Below are 16,758 nucleotides of genomic sequence, written 5' to 3' on the forward strand. Positions count from 1 at the left end.
CGGTATTGAAAACAAACATCGAAATTTAATTAATTTACCGATTTTCGTCCGTCTACCGACGTGGTTCCCATGGAGTGATATGTTTTCCTCTAATTTGTGAAAATCGTACAACAATCGTGGGTGCGATCGTGACCCGATTCCGCAACACGAGAAACTATCATCCCTCAGAATGTGCTTTTGTTTTCCGTGAGTGAGGAAAATCGTTTCTCTCGCAGTGGTGGTCGATCTCCACCGATTTCGCTCAGGACAGCAAATTTGGATCCGCATGTTGCGGTGCGGCGATCAGTCGAATTGTTCCGTTCGCTGAGGACACCGCAGTGCGCGTCCGAATCGAACCGTGCGTGCGTTGTCACGTCGTGAAGAATTCATCAATTTGCAGAATGTAACCATCGTAACCAACCAGATGGTTACGAATGTCAGTGTCAGTTTCCAAGATGATATTTCTCTAATATACACTAAGGTCTCTTTCATCGCGGCGGTTTCGGTACTGCATATGGTGTGTGAAACAAGTGTGGTCTAAATTTGCAAAAAAAAGTACACTTCTCAACGCACAAAGAACCAAAGAACGTGGTACGGATGCTGTGTTCCGTGGAAAGTGAAGAGTGTGATAAATGGGGCAACAAATTTGTTCTTTGACACAGAGTGGAAACGGAGCTAGCAAGTGCAGTGAATGTCCTGTACAGTCATCTGATGCAGACGATGTCGTCGGTGGAAATGCAAACAAGACCATAAATTGCGAGCGAAAACAAATTTCGACCCTGAAACGCGAGTGCATACTTCGTGGGTTGGATGGTTTCTCGGGAGGGAAATTATAATAACAGTGAATGAGGAAAATGCCGCATGGTTTAATCATGAGATTGTGTCAGTGTTATTTGGGGTCATCCTTAGCCTAGCGATAAAATGCACTGCTACGAAGCAAGACCATGTTCGATTACCGGTCCGGAATTTAATCCCAAAGAAGAAAAAGCGTTAGTGTTATGTGACTGATTCGTGATTCAAGAACTATTTAGCTAATCAACAAGCAAAAAGAAAGAAGACGAATAAATCAAATCACAAATTCCACATTACATTACAAATGTTTAACCAAGGAATCAGAAATGCAAAGTAGATAGGAAGTTTTTGAAAACACCACCGTTATGCGTACAAATTTCATACCCGGAGGTTAGGCTTAGGCTCTTTTGTGACAAAAATCAAAATTTAGGTCAAGATTTTTTTCCGGGGGATTTTTTTTTTGAAAAGGCTCAGACATGTATAACGCTTTATGGAGCCACGATGAATTAGATTAGTTCATATAAAATATAAGGAGTACTGTAATGGAACGCTTTTCTTCAAATGATTTAGAAATCGATCGTCACAATAACCGCTCGAACTATGTACAATCCAATACCAAATGAGTAATTGTTGCCGAGGCCGGGCAACGTTTTGCACGAGGTTCTAAAACATACCTACATTTATGTTCAAAAGCAGATGGAACCCTCGTAAGTTATACACGAAATCGATTTTATGGACCCTTCGAATTTAGTCAATTCTTGACTCACCAAATCTGCCATAACTCCAAAATTTCTAGGGTGGTATTCCAGTGTAAAACAAGAAAAAACATTGTTCACTATTGTATTTTAAATGCATAGGCCTTTCGCGTAACGTATGAAAACAGCTAATTTGTCAACAAACTTTTTTTATATAAAAGTATACGAAGGTTTGAACGATCGAGCATGTACACTTTTCCTCAAATCTATTTATTTTTACTGAATTCAAAAGTATTCAAAAATTCATTCAAATGACGTTATCGGTGGCCACTGGCGGAGCAAGCTATTGTTATGTTATTTGGTGGGGCACCACTTGGCGCAAGAGCAATAGCCTATGAAAACAATAGTGTGATTGCATCGTGTGGTGCCCCACCTCTGGCATCCTTTTTATTTGAGGAACTACCCGGCCTTGTCAAAAGTACAATGAAAATAGGAATTGGAACCAGGAATTCTTTTATGTCAAGCCTATACTCATTGACTCATGTTTGAGTATTTTCATCAAAGTGTTTAATTCCAGGCAAACAACTCAATAGTTTTTATTTTGAATCTTCAAAATTACATCGGGATTTTTTCAAAAAAAATCTGGAAAAGGTCGGGAAATAAAAAGGGAATTAAGTGGCCACCCTGCATTAGAGTGATTTTTTACTACGTCCGCTTCTTAAACATCTTTTATAATCTTTTTGCCTTTCTCGTATACTAAGTATACGGTAAAGGCTATATGATCGCTCCAAAAATGAACTTTTTATAGGAGGCCCGGAGACCCATAGTGACCCATATACCGATCGACTTAGCTCGACGAATTGAGGTGATGTCTGTGTGTGTGTGTATGTCTGTGGACAAATAAATCTCACTCATTTTAAGGTACTTATTCTCAACCGATTTACTCTCAACAAAATGCATTCGACGCAGAATCCTGTCCCATTATTTCCTATTGAAAATTGGGCAGATCAAACTATGGGCTTAGAAGTTATGGTCAAAACACATTTTTTTACATAAAAATTTCTCACTCATTTTTTGGCACTTATTCTCAACCGATTTGCTCTCAGCAAGTTGCATTCGACGCAGAATCCTGTCCCATTGTTTCCTATTGAAAATTGGGCGGATCGGACTATGGGCTTAGGAGTTATGGTCAAAATACAAAAAGTTACTCGAAAAAAACGAGAAAGGCACCATCACTGCTAGGTGGATTAATCTGGGGTTTTCAAAATATTTTAAGATTAGCGGTATATAATTTTGCCGGAAAATATGATGAACTTTCTTAGAGAAGTTTTTCTAAAATTTTCTTTTAGAAATCATTAAAGGATTTTCCACAAGAACTAATTTGAAGTTTCGAGAATTTCCACGAAAATTTTTTCAGAGTTTCCACGGTAAAAAGTTCATAATGTGAATTTCAAATAATAAATGTTCAAAAGTCCCATAGGAAGTTCAATAGAATTTGATTTTTTCTACGAAATCTACGAAATTTCTACGGAGATCTTTTTTTTTATTCTACGTGAAATTTTTTACTTTTTACGGAAAACTATAGAATATTCGGTTTTTCAACGGTACATTTTTCGCATTGTTAAAGAAATTTCTTCAGATTTCTACAAGAATTTTTTGTCCATGAGAAATTCTTTGAAAATTCCTTGGGAAATTATAAAAAAAGAAGAGTTGTCGTTTTGTTTGTCGGAAAATTTCATTTGACCAACATATTGCCAAACTGGCAATTTGATCGAAAATCCGATGGATTTAACAGGTAGGTCGTTTGGTCGAATAGGTCGTCAGTCCAAAAATGCCGTTTGTGTCCTTTGTCAGAAAAGGGTAATTTGGCCCAACAAGTCATACGGCCAAATGTCAATTACAAAACGCCGCCCGTTTGGCCAAATAACATTTTCTACTAAATCTAGACCAACATTTGAAAAGGGCGTAACAGCCAAAATTTATTTCTTCTGATTCTTCGTCCACATATAAAGCTATACATGTAGACAAGGAATCAAAAGAAATAAATTTTGGCTGTTACGCCCTTTTCAAATGTTGGTCTAGAAATGGCCTTTCTGTCAAACGACCATTTTGGCCAAATGACCTTTTCGACCAAAGGACCATTTCGGCAAATGGTATTTTTGGTCAAATGACCTATTTGGCCAAATGACCAGTTCAACCGAGCGCCATTTTCAGAATTTTCAGAAGCAGAAGGATTTTTTGGCTGTTACGCCCTTTTCAAATGTTGGTCTAGAAATGACATTTTCGGCCAGATGGATTTTGGTCTAATGGTTTGTTATGCTCAACAACATGTTCGACCAAACACCTTTTGGCCATGTGGCCTTCAGTCAAATGGCTCTTCCCGTCATTTGACCAAAGTCATTTGTTCGAATGCCACTTGGCTGAATAACATGATAAACTGAAAGTCATTTAGCCAAATTCCATTAATCCGCATTAAACGATTCTCCGAAACAATTATTAGGCTAAAAATGGTTTGACCGAAAATGTGATTTGACGAAAGTGATATACAACCGAAAAAGACATTCGGGCAAACAGGTCACTTTGTTTGTCCTGACAGGTCATTTGGCTTAGATTGCCGTTTGCACGAAAAAGTCGTTTGACCGAATGTTCATTTCAGCCGAATGACCTTCTTCTTCTTCTTATTGGCATTACATCCCCACACTGGGACAGAGCCGCCTCGTAGCTTAGTGTTCATTAAGCACTTCCACAGTTATTAACTACGAGGTTTCTAAGCCAGGTTACCATTTTTGCATTCGTATATCATGAGGCTAGCACGATGATACTTTTATTCCGAAAATTGCCTAGACCGGCACCGGGAATCGAACCCAGCCACCCTCAGCATGGTCTTGCTTTGTAGCCGCGCGTCTTACCGCACGGCTAAGGAGGGCCTCTACAGCCGAATGACCGTTTCTGCCAAATGACCATGTCGGTCAAAGGTCATTTTCGGCCAGTTGACCTATTCAGCCCACCGATTTTTTTTTTCAGTTAAAGGAAATGTTCGACCAAATGACATTTTCACAAAATTTCTTTAGGTTAGATGAGCCTCTGCGTAATGGTTTGTTCGATCAAACGATATATTCGGCCAAACAACTTTCGGTCTTGTGGTCTCCGGCCAAATGACTTTCTGCCAAACGAACTTTCTTCGTTAAAAAATTCGAATTCAACAAGAAATTCTTTGGATTTCAGCGTAAAATCCTTCGGAATTTTGACTTGGAGTTAGAGCGTTTAAAAATTTCAACGGGAAATTGTATGAATTTTCAAATAAATTATTGGCATTTTCACGAAAATATCTCTGGACCTTCAACGTGATGTTGTGAGGATCAAATTCTGTGAACTTCTTATAGATCGGTGGCGTGACAAATTTAAAAACGGCGGCACTAGAGTTATTGTTTATTATTCCTTATTATTACCTATTTTTTCCAACATGCCATCAATGAAAAAGACAGAAGATAATAGTGATAAGGGCTCTTACAAACCTGGTAGCGAGTCACTTTTTAGTGACTTGGTCACTATTTTGAGTCTATTCACTAAAAAGTCACTATTTGCATCCAAAAGTCACTATAGTCACTATTTTTCGGTAAATGGTCACTAAAGTCACTATTTTTGCATTGCCTGTTGTAAAAAAGTTCAAAATAAGAATCATTTGTACTTCAACCAATCAAATGTGAATCTGATAGATATGTATTAAATTTGGGAAATATGCCCCAAAGAAGTTCCAAGTGTGTTGTGAAAATCGTGAGATTATATCCGATTCATGTCAACTATGATCTTTCTTTTCACGAATGGAATTTGTATGCGAAAGGCTAACCTCAAATAAAGAGTACAGAATTGAGGAGTATTGGAACCAGAACCACGTCTGTTGGTGAGCGTTAACAACCTCAGTTTGATCACATGACAATGATGTTTGATGTTTCTCAACGTCAGGGAGAGCAATGAATGATAAGGGCGTCTATGACAGAAAGTACATTATGATTGTTAAATGGTTGTTAAATCCGTTTATAATTGTTAAATCCGCCTTGAGACCCTTCGAAATAAGTCTCGAAAAAAATGTAGAGTTATGATAGAAGTAATTCTGGCACAAGCCACTAAATTCAAAATTGAAATTATTTTAGAAATATCACGTTTTTATAAAAAAAATCTGTTTATTAACAATTAAGAAAAGATACCCAAAAACTAGTGTGAAGAAATTAAAGTTTATTAGAATTTCTGGATGTCTAATAAAAGACCATGGTTTTGGATTTTCAAAATTTTCCTCGGAATGCCACGTCGAGCTCAAAATCTCAGAAACTTCATTTAAATTTGTTATTAAACCATACTTTAATAACAGGTAAAATCGTATTTTAAAAATTTCTTTATTATTTTCATTAATTTATATTTTTCAAACAAATGGTCCTACCAAAGATATGCCACATTGGTCAGAATGCTCGGCCGCTCGCGGAAAACTGGATACCCGGTTCAAAACTTCATACAAAAGTTACTATTTGGTCACTTTTTCTGCAATTGAAAGTCACTATTTGGTCACTTTTTCGTCATCATTGGTCACTAAAGTCACTATTTTGTAAGGCATTCATCGCTACCAGAGTCTTATAGATTCCCTCGATTGTTGTTTTGGTATAAAAAAAAATGAAGAAGCAAAAAAAAAATCTATCTGTCCATAATTAAAGTATTTATTTTCTGAAAAATGAAACACACCCTAACTGAAAAATTCGATGAGATTTTTAGACACTAAGCTCAATATATGCTAAGCTTTCCATAGATATATCAACATTAAAAATCAATGGTTGCGAACCTACCAAAAACATAGTTTTTAACAATAAATCCAAAATGGCGGCCATATTTAATATAACCGCCTCAATTTTTTCATCATTGCCAATTGAAACCACACTCTTCTTCTTTCCAACGGTTGTTGGCTGACCGTTGAGAAATGTTGGAGCTATGGCAGTTTTGGTGAATCAGTAATTAACAAAAATTGAGGGGTCCATAAAATTGATTTCGTGTCAACTAATGAAGGGTTCAACTTTCTGAGGAATGCTTCATATACTAGCCAAAAGTTTCGAATGAACATGAATTCATAGGCCTCGTGAAAATATGTAGTTCTGATGAAAATATTATTGTGCAGCGTGCCGAGATGAAAATATGACAGATAAAGCAATACTAGTCTAGATGTTGCTAAAAGAGAGCGTAATGAAATAGAATATTCTCTCATTTGGAGATATGCTGTTTTCAAAAATCATTTAATGTACTCATATTATTGCAAATTTTCAATCGGACGTTTCACATTTCTCATGTCATAATCCAATTTTAATCCAACTCTACCTACTTTACTTAATTTCTCTTTATTGATGACGTCGGGAGACGCCCGACAACAAAGGTCAATCAATCAGTTCACAGTTTCAATCGCCCTGCTGACTGTTCATCCTTTGGCGTTACATTTTTCCAATTCTCGCAATCACATCATTGATCGTTCTTTTTCCTCGAGTTGTTACATCTTCTGCGCCGCTATTTATACGCGCACACGACTAACGACACAACAACTGAACATCCTAGCAATAGCATTGCCGTGCTTGCGTATCCTCTTGATCTCGATTGTTGCGTTGCGACGACGCAGAGTGCTCTCCTGCTCAACGGACGCTCTTAATGATCTTTCTATTTAAAAGCACGGCGATATCGGATCCGTACCGCACGGTCAGTGATATTAAATCGAAAGGAAAATACGCGACTATTCTATTGCTCAACAGTTCGGCGATTTTATTTGAAAGTGCTATGAACCCAAACGAGGAAAAGGTTGACCACTTGTTGCGTTTGCCGCAGGCATTGCCATCATCGCGAAATGGCATCTTCTAGTTGTAGAATGTGATTACACAGCGGTAGTTGTTCATTCACTTTCGATATGACATAAAGAATCACTGCCAAGAATAACGAACAGTGGCAGACTTTCTAAGATGTACTGAACAAAATATTAAAAATTGTTTGATTGAACATTGATTGTTTACTTATTTAAATTTTATTCAATATTTTGGTAGATTTTGTTTTGCTTTTGTACGATAGTTTGGTAATGGATATGAAGTTCAAGTGTTTGCAATGCTTCACGCTACTCTGAAATGCCATGATCTTTAAATTTGATATATAATCGGACCCCAAATCGAACCCAAAATCAATCATTTAATTCATTGCACTGTTTAGCAAACTTGAGGTAAACAAACTGTTTGGGATTTCGTCTTGCTTCCGGCTACTGTGAGTTGTGTAGATTGAAGATCCAACGAAGAATCAAGCATATGTTCCACCGCCAGACAACGATGTCGTGACACGGCTGACCTATTTATGGCCGCGAGGAAACCTTGAAGCGACAAATCCGTGTGCATCTCTTCGCCTCACACACGTTGTGACCCCTTTCTGAAGTTTCCTTGCCTCTCATTTAGCGTACAGGTACCTTCGATGTACCGCGTTGTGATGAAAATATTCACAAAGTGGTGTTCCGCGGTCGGAAAAACATTGTGACACGAATGCCGTTGTTTTTGTTGTTGCCCGCAGTTGGAAGTGATCGATTTTTCAAAGATGTTGAATGTGGAACTTTTGAATGCCTAGATTGCGAAATATGCCTTTTGTGAAGAAGAAATTTTCCTTATGGTAGTGATTTTTTGTTAAACTAATTATTGTTGGGGCGTCTAAAAAGAGTTAAACCGCGAGAACATGGCAAACAGCCTGGTTCCACCGGAGATTACGGCCGAGTGGACAGTGCATGCGCAACTGACCTTGTCGCATCAGGGCAGCAGTACCAGTTGTGATATAGCAAAAGCTGAGGGCGAACCTAATCCAGAATCCCATCCAGCCAATATAAATTCCGTTGGCGGTTCAGGTGCAGGTGAGTCATCGACGTCCAGCCAAAGGCAACCTGTGAAGGTGATCTATAAATTTAGTGCACCCCATGGAACGGATGGAGCTGCCGTCGGTGGTAATTATTCTCCGGCGGGTGACGGTGCGACATCCAAGCAGGCTGATTCAGCTATTTTTACCACCACGGCTACTGGCCAGACTACGGCGTCGTCTGCGCAGGTGAGCGAGCTTTGTTTCAGATGTATGGAGCAGGAAAATCGTAGGCGGCTTTGAGTGAAATGGACGGATTCTGTATAATTAGTAGGCTGGTTTAGTGAATGCCGCGAAAGTTATTCGAAAACTGATGCGAGTCATCAGTGGTATGCGGATCGGACATCATTAAAACATGATACCCCTCACGAGTGACGTAAAGATGATTACTTTTTGTTGGTTAGCAAGCATGTGTAGTGTTCATGTTTTTTAGAACGTGAGATGGTGATCGTGGGTGACAAGCGTTAAAACATCCAAATTTCAAACACGTGTGTACATTTGTGACATTGATCATTGAATAAGTAGAATTTGGGGCAAAGAGAACGATCTTGAAAATATTTGAACTAAAGTGGCGTTTCAATGGAGATGCATGGTAACTTTCCTGTTTTGTCAAATATGGGAGAAATAAGAGCCACATCACCGTTAATTATTATTATTGGATCTAGTTGAATTATGCTAAGGAGTGTTACCATACCCAATACACCTATAAATGATAAAGAACTAAAAATTGTTTGAATACTTGTTTTTGAAAATGTATTGATTAGCATGTGTTTTCCGACTGTGCGGAACAGAATGAACAACTTTCATGCGGATTATATTTTGATACTCGTATGTTACACTCGATTTGGAAAAATTAAAAATTTCAATGACCACTTTGGGGTTTTCAGCCTAAAGTTGGCATTGGGGTTTATGGCATGACATACATTTGGCATAATTTAGAACTTAGACAAGGTTAAAATACTTCAAAATTCCATTTACTTCCGCTATATTCACTTATGTATCATCAGATACGTATTTCGTTTTCTACTTGAAAACCCCGTGTTGAAACGTTGGACAAATATAAATCTTGTTTTAATCCTTAGAGACTGCGTAGCCGTTTTAAGTTAAAATAACAATAAACAGTCGATCATTCGAAAGTACTACTTGAAAACTTCATCAGTCGATAACAAAACATTGAAGAAGTTTTCAAGTAGAAAACGAAATAATACATAAGTGAATATAGCGGAAGTAAATGGAATTTTGAAGTATTTTAACCTTGTAACATTTTCCTCTTAGACGCTCAATATTAATTATTTCATTAGAACTTAGAGTTACAACCTCGTACTGCGCTTCAATGAGACCGACGATTTTATCCGGAACTCCCTTGCATCTAAGGGCGCCCACAGATTTTCGTGGTTCAGACGATCGAATGCTTTTTCGTAGTCAATGAATACCACGTAGAGGAACTCTTTGAATACGATGAATTGTTCCAGAATGGTTCGAAGCGTGACAATATGGTCCACACATGATCTTCCTGGGCAGAATCCTGCCTTTTTTTGCCTGGTTCCGTCGGAGAGTCGAATCTATTTTCTCTTGTATCCGATTTAGGATAACTTTCCACAGAACTTTGAGAACAATGCACAGTAACATGATACCTCGCCAATTGTCGCACACAGCCAGTTCCCCTTTTTTGTGACCTTCATTAAGACATGATGCAGGATCCAGTCAGCCGGAAAAGTTGCAGTTTCCCAGAATAGTTGATGCTACATTTGCGCAGATTTCACGGGGTCAGCTTTGAGCATCTCTGCTGGCCCCGGGAGCTTTGTTCGATTTCATGCTTCGGATGGTTGCTTCAATCTCCTGCAATGATGAAGGTTCGGAGTTGACGTGGGTAATGCGTCGCACCCTTGGCGGTTCATGCCGCGATGTTAATGGTTGGGCAGGCGACTAAACTTGAAAAAGCTGTTCGATCAAAGTGCTCGAATCAACGTCTTAGCTGATCAGTTGGGTTGGTGAGTAACTGACCTGTCGCGTTTTTCACCGGCATCTTCGGATTTATCCTTGCTCGATCCAGGCGGCGTGATATATCTTAGAGGAGGCAAATATCGCCAATTGTTGCAGCTTTCTCCCCTTCGTCGGCTAGGGAGTCGACCCACGCTTGCTTGTCCCGTCTGCGGCAGCGTTTAACTTCCTTCTCCACAACCGAATACCGTTGACGGGACTTATACTTGGCTGCTCTGGTTCTTGCCCGCTCTATCGCGGCCTTTGCTTCTCTACGCTCCTCGATTTTCCGCCATGTTGCATCTGTAATCCACTCCTTCCGCTGAGTGCGCAGCTCATCCAGGTTGTTCTCGCTTGCTTCGATAAAGGCATTCTTGATGGTTGTCCACGCCACCTTCCGGAACATCCGTTGCCCGAGTTCTAAGTTCTTCAATGAACGATCTTTTCACAGCTGGATCTTCTATTCGGCGTGTGTTGAATCGCCGTCCGAGACTCTCCTCCCGCTACTGAATCCGAGCAATGCGCAATAGGATTTCGCCAATTTGAAGGTGATGGTCAGACGCGATATCAGCGCTGCGCTTATTCCGGACATCAAGCAGGCTCTGTCTTCATTTTCGGCTTAACAGATTCGATTTTCAGTTTGTCCATCACGAGAGACCCACGTGACTTTTTACACTGATGGATGGGGAACGAGGGATCCTTCAATCACCATGTCGTTATTGCCACCTAATTCTGCCAACAGCTCACCATTTTCACTCATTTCTCCAAGACCATGACGTCCCATGACACGCTCATAGTCCGTGTTGTCGGAGCCGATATTCGCATTGAAGTCGCCCATGTAGATCTTGATGTCACCTTTCGAAACTTTATCCACGACGGCATTCAGTTCACTGTAGAAATATTCCTTGTCTTGTAACTTGGCTACATCGGTCGGCGCATAACATTGGATTATCGTGAGGTTCCTTACCCGTGTTCTGAATCTGGCAATTTTTATTCTCTTTTTAGTTAATTCCCACTTAATGAACCCCGCCTGGGCGCTAAGCAGGAAACCAACTCCTCGTTGCCGGGGAGCGTTGTTCTATCGAACACCGGAATATAAGAATACCTGTCCCGATGGTAGTAATTTGTCCAACGGACTTCACTTAGTCCCAGGATTCCGAGCTTCATGCGCCGTGCCTCGCTGGTGAGTTGTGCCAGCTTACCTTGCTGAGCTAACGTTAAAACATTTCATGTTCCAATTCGTGTCCTTTGTTTCATGCCAAAAGTCGTCGCCGTTATATCAGTTTTCGATCTTTCTTCGTTGGTTTCTCAAACGATTTGTTAAGTTTCGGGAGCAGTATCAACCGGAATGGGACTGCCATCTTAGATATAGCTTCCGGGGAAAAGCATTTCGTACTCGTAGCCGCTGGATGCCAGAACAGACGCTGTTGGTGCCGCATCTCCTTGGTGAACAGACGCTCGATCAGTCGAGTCAAATTTGTTTAAAGTCACACCCAACACCAGGACGCTTTGAGTGCGCTTTAAGCGGCACACGGGCGCTTTGATAGGGCCGACTTGCGGATACTTGTAGTTTTGTTATATAAGTTCAACAAAGCCCGCTGTCAAACCTCACTACATCCTAGGTAAGCACCCAGGTCGCACCCTCTCACTCCAGATGATGCCAAAAGGGAAACAGTGCCCAGGCTACATTACCAGCTAAGTACGCAGCCCTTGATTACCGGTCAGTTGTCTTTCGAACCCGTGAAAGCGTGATAATTGGAACTTGTGAGGACCAGAACTATGTTAGGCGCTCGTGTCCGGATGTCAACTCACCATTTCGTAGCCCAAATAAGGAATGACATTCTTATTTATTCATTTATTTATCAGACTAAGGCCGGAGTGGCCTGTGCAGTAAATTATAGTCTTCTCCACGCAACTCGGTTCATGGTTGCACGTCTGCGCAGTCTGCGGTGATCTACAAATCGTCTTCCACCTGATCGATCCACCTTGCTCGCTGCGTACCTCGCTTTTTTGTGCCCATCGGATCGTTGTCGAGAACCATTTTCACCGGATTATTGTCCGACATTCTGGCTACGTGCCCGCCCCAGTGCAGTCTTCCGATTTTCGTGGTGCGAACGATGGATGGTTTCGCCTCCTCCATGAACCGTCTTCCATCTACACCCCGCCATAGATAGTACGGAACACTTTCCTCTCGAAATCTGCAAGTACGCGCTGATCCTCCATGAGCATTATCCAGGTCTCGTGTCCGTAGAGGACTACCGGTCTGATGAGCGTTTTGTAGATATTCTGTTTGGTACAACGGCGAACTCTATTTGATCGGAGCGTTTTGCGGAGTCCAAAGTACGTACAATTTCCTGCCATGATGCGTCTCCGAATTTCTCAGTTGGTGTAGTTTCCATCCATTTCACAACGCCATTCAGTGCTCTTCGTAGTGCTGCTGCCATTTTTGGCGTTTTTTATGTCCTTACACATATCAGGCTGTGGCACGTGGTCCTTACGGAACGGTTCAGCTTCTTTCAGAACTTTCGTGCTCTATTAGCGTGGTATAGTTGCTCCGTCTCTCCACGATCTCGATCTTCCTTTCTGGTGGTTCTTTTTCCTCTGGAAAATCGAGTTTTGTCTGTTTCGCGCCCGTTTGTATCGTACTTCGTTCGCCCTCGTACGGTGTTGCAGAAATCTCGCTCATGCTGCATTCTTCTCCTCCCATTCGCTGTCATACCATACCGCTATCGGGAGTGACAATGGGTCGGGGGTGAGAATGGGTCATCGCTCTCACCGGCAGCCTGGATTTCGGATAGCAATATCGTTCAAAAAGGTCTCTTATATTTTAGTCTTCTTCCCTCAGATACATTCAATCTATTCTACTACCATTCACATGAAATAGTGACCCATTCTCACCCCATTTGACCCATTGTCACCCCCGACGACGCGACGGTATCAATCGTTTCTCTGATTCGGGGGCACTGTGTCTAGTGCATTGCTCTAGCCATCTTCCAGAAAAGCTGGGCCTAGCTGCTCTTCCGTTGAGAGTGCCACTTCAACTGCTGCGCATAGTCTTGGGCTAGCCTATCGGCTTGTAGCCGCCCAATGTTGAGGCGCGGCGTGTTGCACACTGTCGAGAGTTTTGAGCGCGTGCATACCGCAACGAGGTTAGTGGTTGGATTAAATATTCGCACTGCGGTAAGTTCGGACATTCGTGATTTTTCGTTTATTATTAATCTCGAGGTATGTACTGAAAAATTTCTAAACGACAGCCACTTTCACCGCATATTTCACTCAACGCTGTGCCTATGGTTTCCTGTCACGAATGTCTCAAGCCGGTAACTAATCCCATATTTGAAAACAGATTTTCGGCGAAGAAATCACCAAAACAGTTCCAAACGGTCAGGATACGCCGAAACCGACTAAACTGCTAGCCCCACCGCAAACTCTTACTACCGTCACAACGTCGCCTCTATTTCCGAAATGTACCAGTACCTGTAGTATAGTGTTAACTGCTGATCTTCTACCAACGGGTGTTGGAGGAGGCCACGAGCCGTTCATCACTGTGCAGAAAAATGTCTCCACCAAAGATGTGTTCAACAAAACAACCGCCGATAAGTGCACATGCTTCCCGGAGAAGGTAGATCCTACAATACCTCTCAAATAGTTTCTGTAAAAAAGTCAATTCATAATTTCAATTCTCAGCCGTTCAATGGATCAAAGGTCTACGATGCCAAGGATGTTAGTTGCCAGACCAGTGACATTGAGTTATCGAAAGACAAGACTGTTCAAACCAGTAGAGATGATTTGCGAAGTTTGACGCGGAAAGCTGCCGAAGCGTTGTTATCGCCGGTAACAACTCGTCGAGAAGATATAATTGTTAGTATGTTTTTTGTGGTATAAATTATTTCGCTTTATTCCTCTGAATGTTTGCAGTCCCCTCGCAAATCCCCGAATTTATCGGCGGACATTGTCTCCCCAAGCAACACACTCCAGTCGCAGCATTCGAGCGTCAAGGATGGCAAGAAGAAACCACGGACTGTGCATATCGATGTGTACTGCACGGGATCCGATGCTGAATCGTCTTCGTCGTCCGACGATTCTTCGGTTCGATCTGCTTCTTCGTCTTCCGCATCGGGTAGTCGTTTCGATACCAGCCATTTAGCGGAACTAAAAGCCAAACCAAACCCGTCCCATCCAACTGTTTTCGAGTCGGAAGATATGAAGCTTAGACACAAGAGAGCCGCAAAGCACGAGGTTCCTCGGCGGATGGTTCAGCAGCAAGCTGTTGTTGGTTTGTTTCCTACATTTTTATTTTTGTTTTCGATTCAATTCACAGTTTCCAATTTCACAGATCAAAGTACTTTATCGACGGTAGGTAGTTTAAAGAAAACCGAATCGCAGAACAGGAAAAGTGTGAAAAGAACCAATACCAAAAATGAGATCAACGAATCCAAGCAAATGTTGTTCAACAAGGTTCTTGGTGAACCTAAAGCAGCTGAGACTTATGCCAATCTAGAGTACCTGGAGCGGGATCCGAGTGATGATAACATAAGTTCCAATTATCCTTTTTCCACACATTCGACAAAAAGGGACGTAACGGGGAGTAGTTTATCGAGCGCTTTGGCATCAGCAGGTTTCGATGATATTGGAGATCTGGATGAGTCGGCCAGTGGTATCGCAAATCTGAATCGTAGCAGAACGAACGTCACACACTCGGACAGCTTCGAGTACGCCAACAGTGAGGATCGTTATCGAATACATCAGATGGAACGAGTATGGGGTGATCAAACTTGGAAGTCCCCTTCAGTCGAACGTAAACTACTAGAGATTCACAATCCTAGGTATCGCCGCCACAGCGAGTCCGACAATAATCTGTCTGAGTCGGACCACAGCTTCGTTTATGACAGCCCATCGCGACCGAATGAATCCGTTCACTCACAGAATGAATACAGCGATTCGAGTCCTTCCACAGTGAAGAGCAACTCAAACCGGGCACCGTCGAATGCTGGCGATGTGTCCAAGCGATTTCTTCATCAAGCGTTATTGACTGCGAACGGAACGGCAACGTTTCCTCCGAGAACGTTGTCTCCGGTGGAAGGTTATACCAACGAGTACATTGCACTGGCAAGAAGGTTCGGCAGTTTGATCACCGGTAAACGGAAACCGGGTCTCCACATGGGCCCGGTGAGAAACCCGGAATGTCAGTGCGAACATTGCCGGCGCTGGATGCGGCAGAGAGACGGAAGCTTTCGTGAGCGGGCCATGTCCGTCGATGATACACCGTACAACATCGTGGACATGAGAAAGAAGCTGCACTTCCGAAAACATATGGATTTTTAGAACAATTCAAGTTTGATTAGCTACTGAAATAGCGTCTTAGTGGAGTAAAAAAAACTCTTATATTTAAAATGGAAATATGCGTTGAAGCTGCCTTGTAAATAATGCTTTTAGGATTGCATTTGTTCTTTTTTTCTTATAATCTTTTTGCATACGATTAAATGGCATTTAGTTATAGTTATATCTAATTTTAATGGAATAAATTGCTCCTTGACATTAGAAGAATCAGAATAAATCTGAGAGATATCGAACATTAAATCTGAGGGGCTGTCCATATACCACGTGGACAGTGGACAGTTCAGGGGAAGGGGTGTATGGCGAATGTCCACGGTTCATATTTTTTTTTGAGAATTTATATGAGCAGTTGTCCATGCTGGTAGAGGGGGGTATATTAAACTGTCCAAAACCTGTCCACGTGGTATATGGACAGCCCCTGAGAGTGAGATTTTAATTACAGAATTCATTTTCATTGAGGATAATAACTGAGGATTTAAAGCAACATGACTTGTTTTTTTTTGTAAAAAAAATAATACCTTAACGATTGAGGGCCACAATAAATCGAGGAGGGAAAGGTAAAAAGAAAATAATATTCGAACCGGTCTTCCTAAAGTACCATCGTGCGGGGCTTCTTTTGACCTTAGGGCTACTTTATGTTTTTATTTTCTAAACCAAGGATTCTTCGAATATTGTAACTTTTTATATCAAACCCACTAAGCTTGCGATTCAGCAGGAACAAATAATTTACCAAACATAACAAATACGAAATTCATTGTTTTGAACATTTGGCAAAAAATGTTCTTACTAGTTATTTTACTTATCAAATTTTCAGATTATCTTTGTTGAATTTAATGAATTATGTTCTATAAGATACTATCAGCCTCACAGATGCATAGCGATCCATCAATATTTTGCGTCTATTGATGAGCTAGGTTGCAAAATCAAATAAATGCCCAAGGTGTCCATTATGCAATCATTTATTCGATTATATCACTGCCTGACCAGATAGTTCAGACTGTTTGGAATCTGAAATCTACTTAGGTAAGCTTCAAGTATTCCACAATCCACAATATTTTTCTGTTTCATGTAA

General features: G+C 41.1%; 2 protein-coding genes across 7 annotated transcripts in view; both read left to right on the plus strand.

Moving 5' to 3' along the window:
* The window catches only part of LOC134218148 (serine/threonine-protein kinase N), a 320,062-nt gene that overhangs the window by 287,764 nt on the left and 15,540 nt on the right, over positions 1-16,758 (plus strand). The window lies entirely within an intron of this gene.
* On the plus strand, positions 250-15,929 carry LOC134218150 (uncharacterized). The gene is made up of 6 exons (XM_062697034.1): positions 250-496; positions 7,925-8,558; positions 13,696-13,971; positions 14,037-14,210; positions 14,268-14,625; positions 14,686-15,929. The coding sequence occupies exons 2-6, from the start codon at positions 8,196-8,198 to the stop codon at positions 15,672-15,674; spliced, it is 2,160 nt and encodes a 719-aa protein (XP_062553018.1). The 5' UTR covers positions 250-496; positions 7,925-8,195; the 3' UTR covers positions 15,675-15,929.

Source organism: Armigeres subalbatus, chromosome 2, assembly GCF_024139115.2.
Source record: "Armigeres subalbatus isolate Guangzhou_Male chromosome 2, GZ_Asu_2, whole genome shotgun sequence".
In the NCBI taxonomy this organism is placed as follows: domain Eukaryota; kingdom Metazoa; phylum Arthropoda; class Insecta; order Diptera; family Culicidae; genus Armigeres; species Armigeres subalbatus.

What these genes read in the sequence shown, in the direction of transcription:
- LOC134218150 (XM_062697034.1), top strand. Translation starts at nt 8,196, where the DNA reads ATGGCAAACAGCCTGGTTCCACCGGAGATTACGGCCGAGTGGACAGTG. An exon ending in CTCGTCGAGAAGATATAATT is followed by an intron (nt 14,211 to 14,267) that starts GTTAGTATGTTT and finishes GAATGTTTGCAG; the next exon opens with TCCCCTCGCAAATCCCCGAA. An exon ending in TCAGCAGCAAGCTGTTGTTG is followed by an intron (nt 14,626 to 14,685) that starts GTTTGTTTCCTA and finishes CCAATTTCACAG; the next exon opens with ATCAAAGTACTTTATCGACG.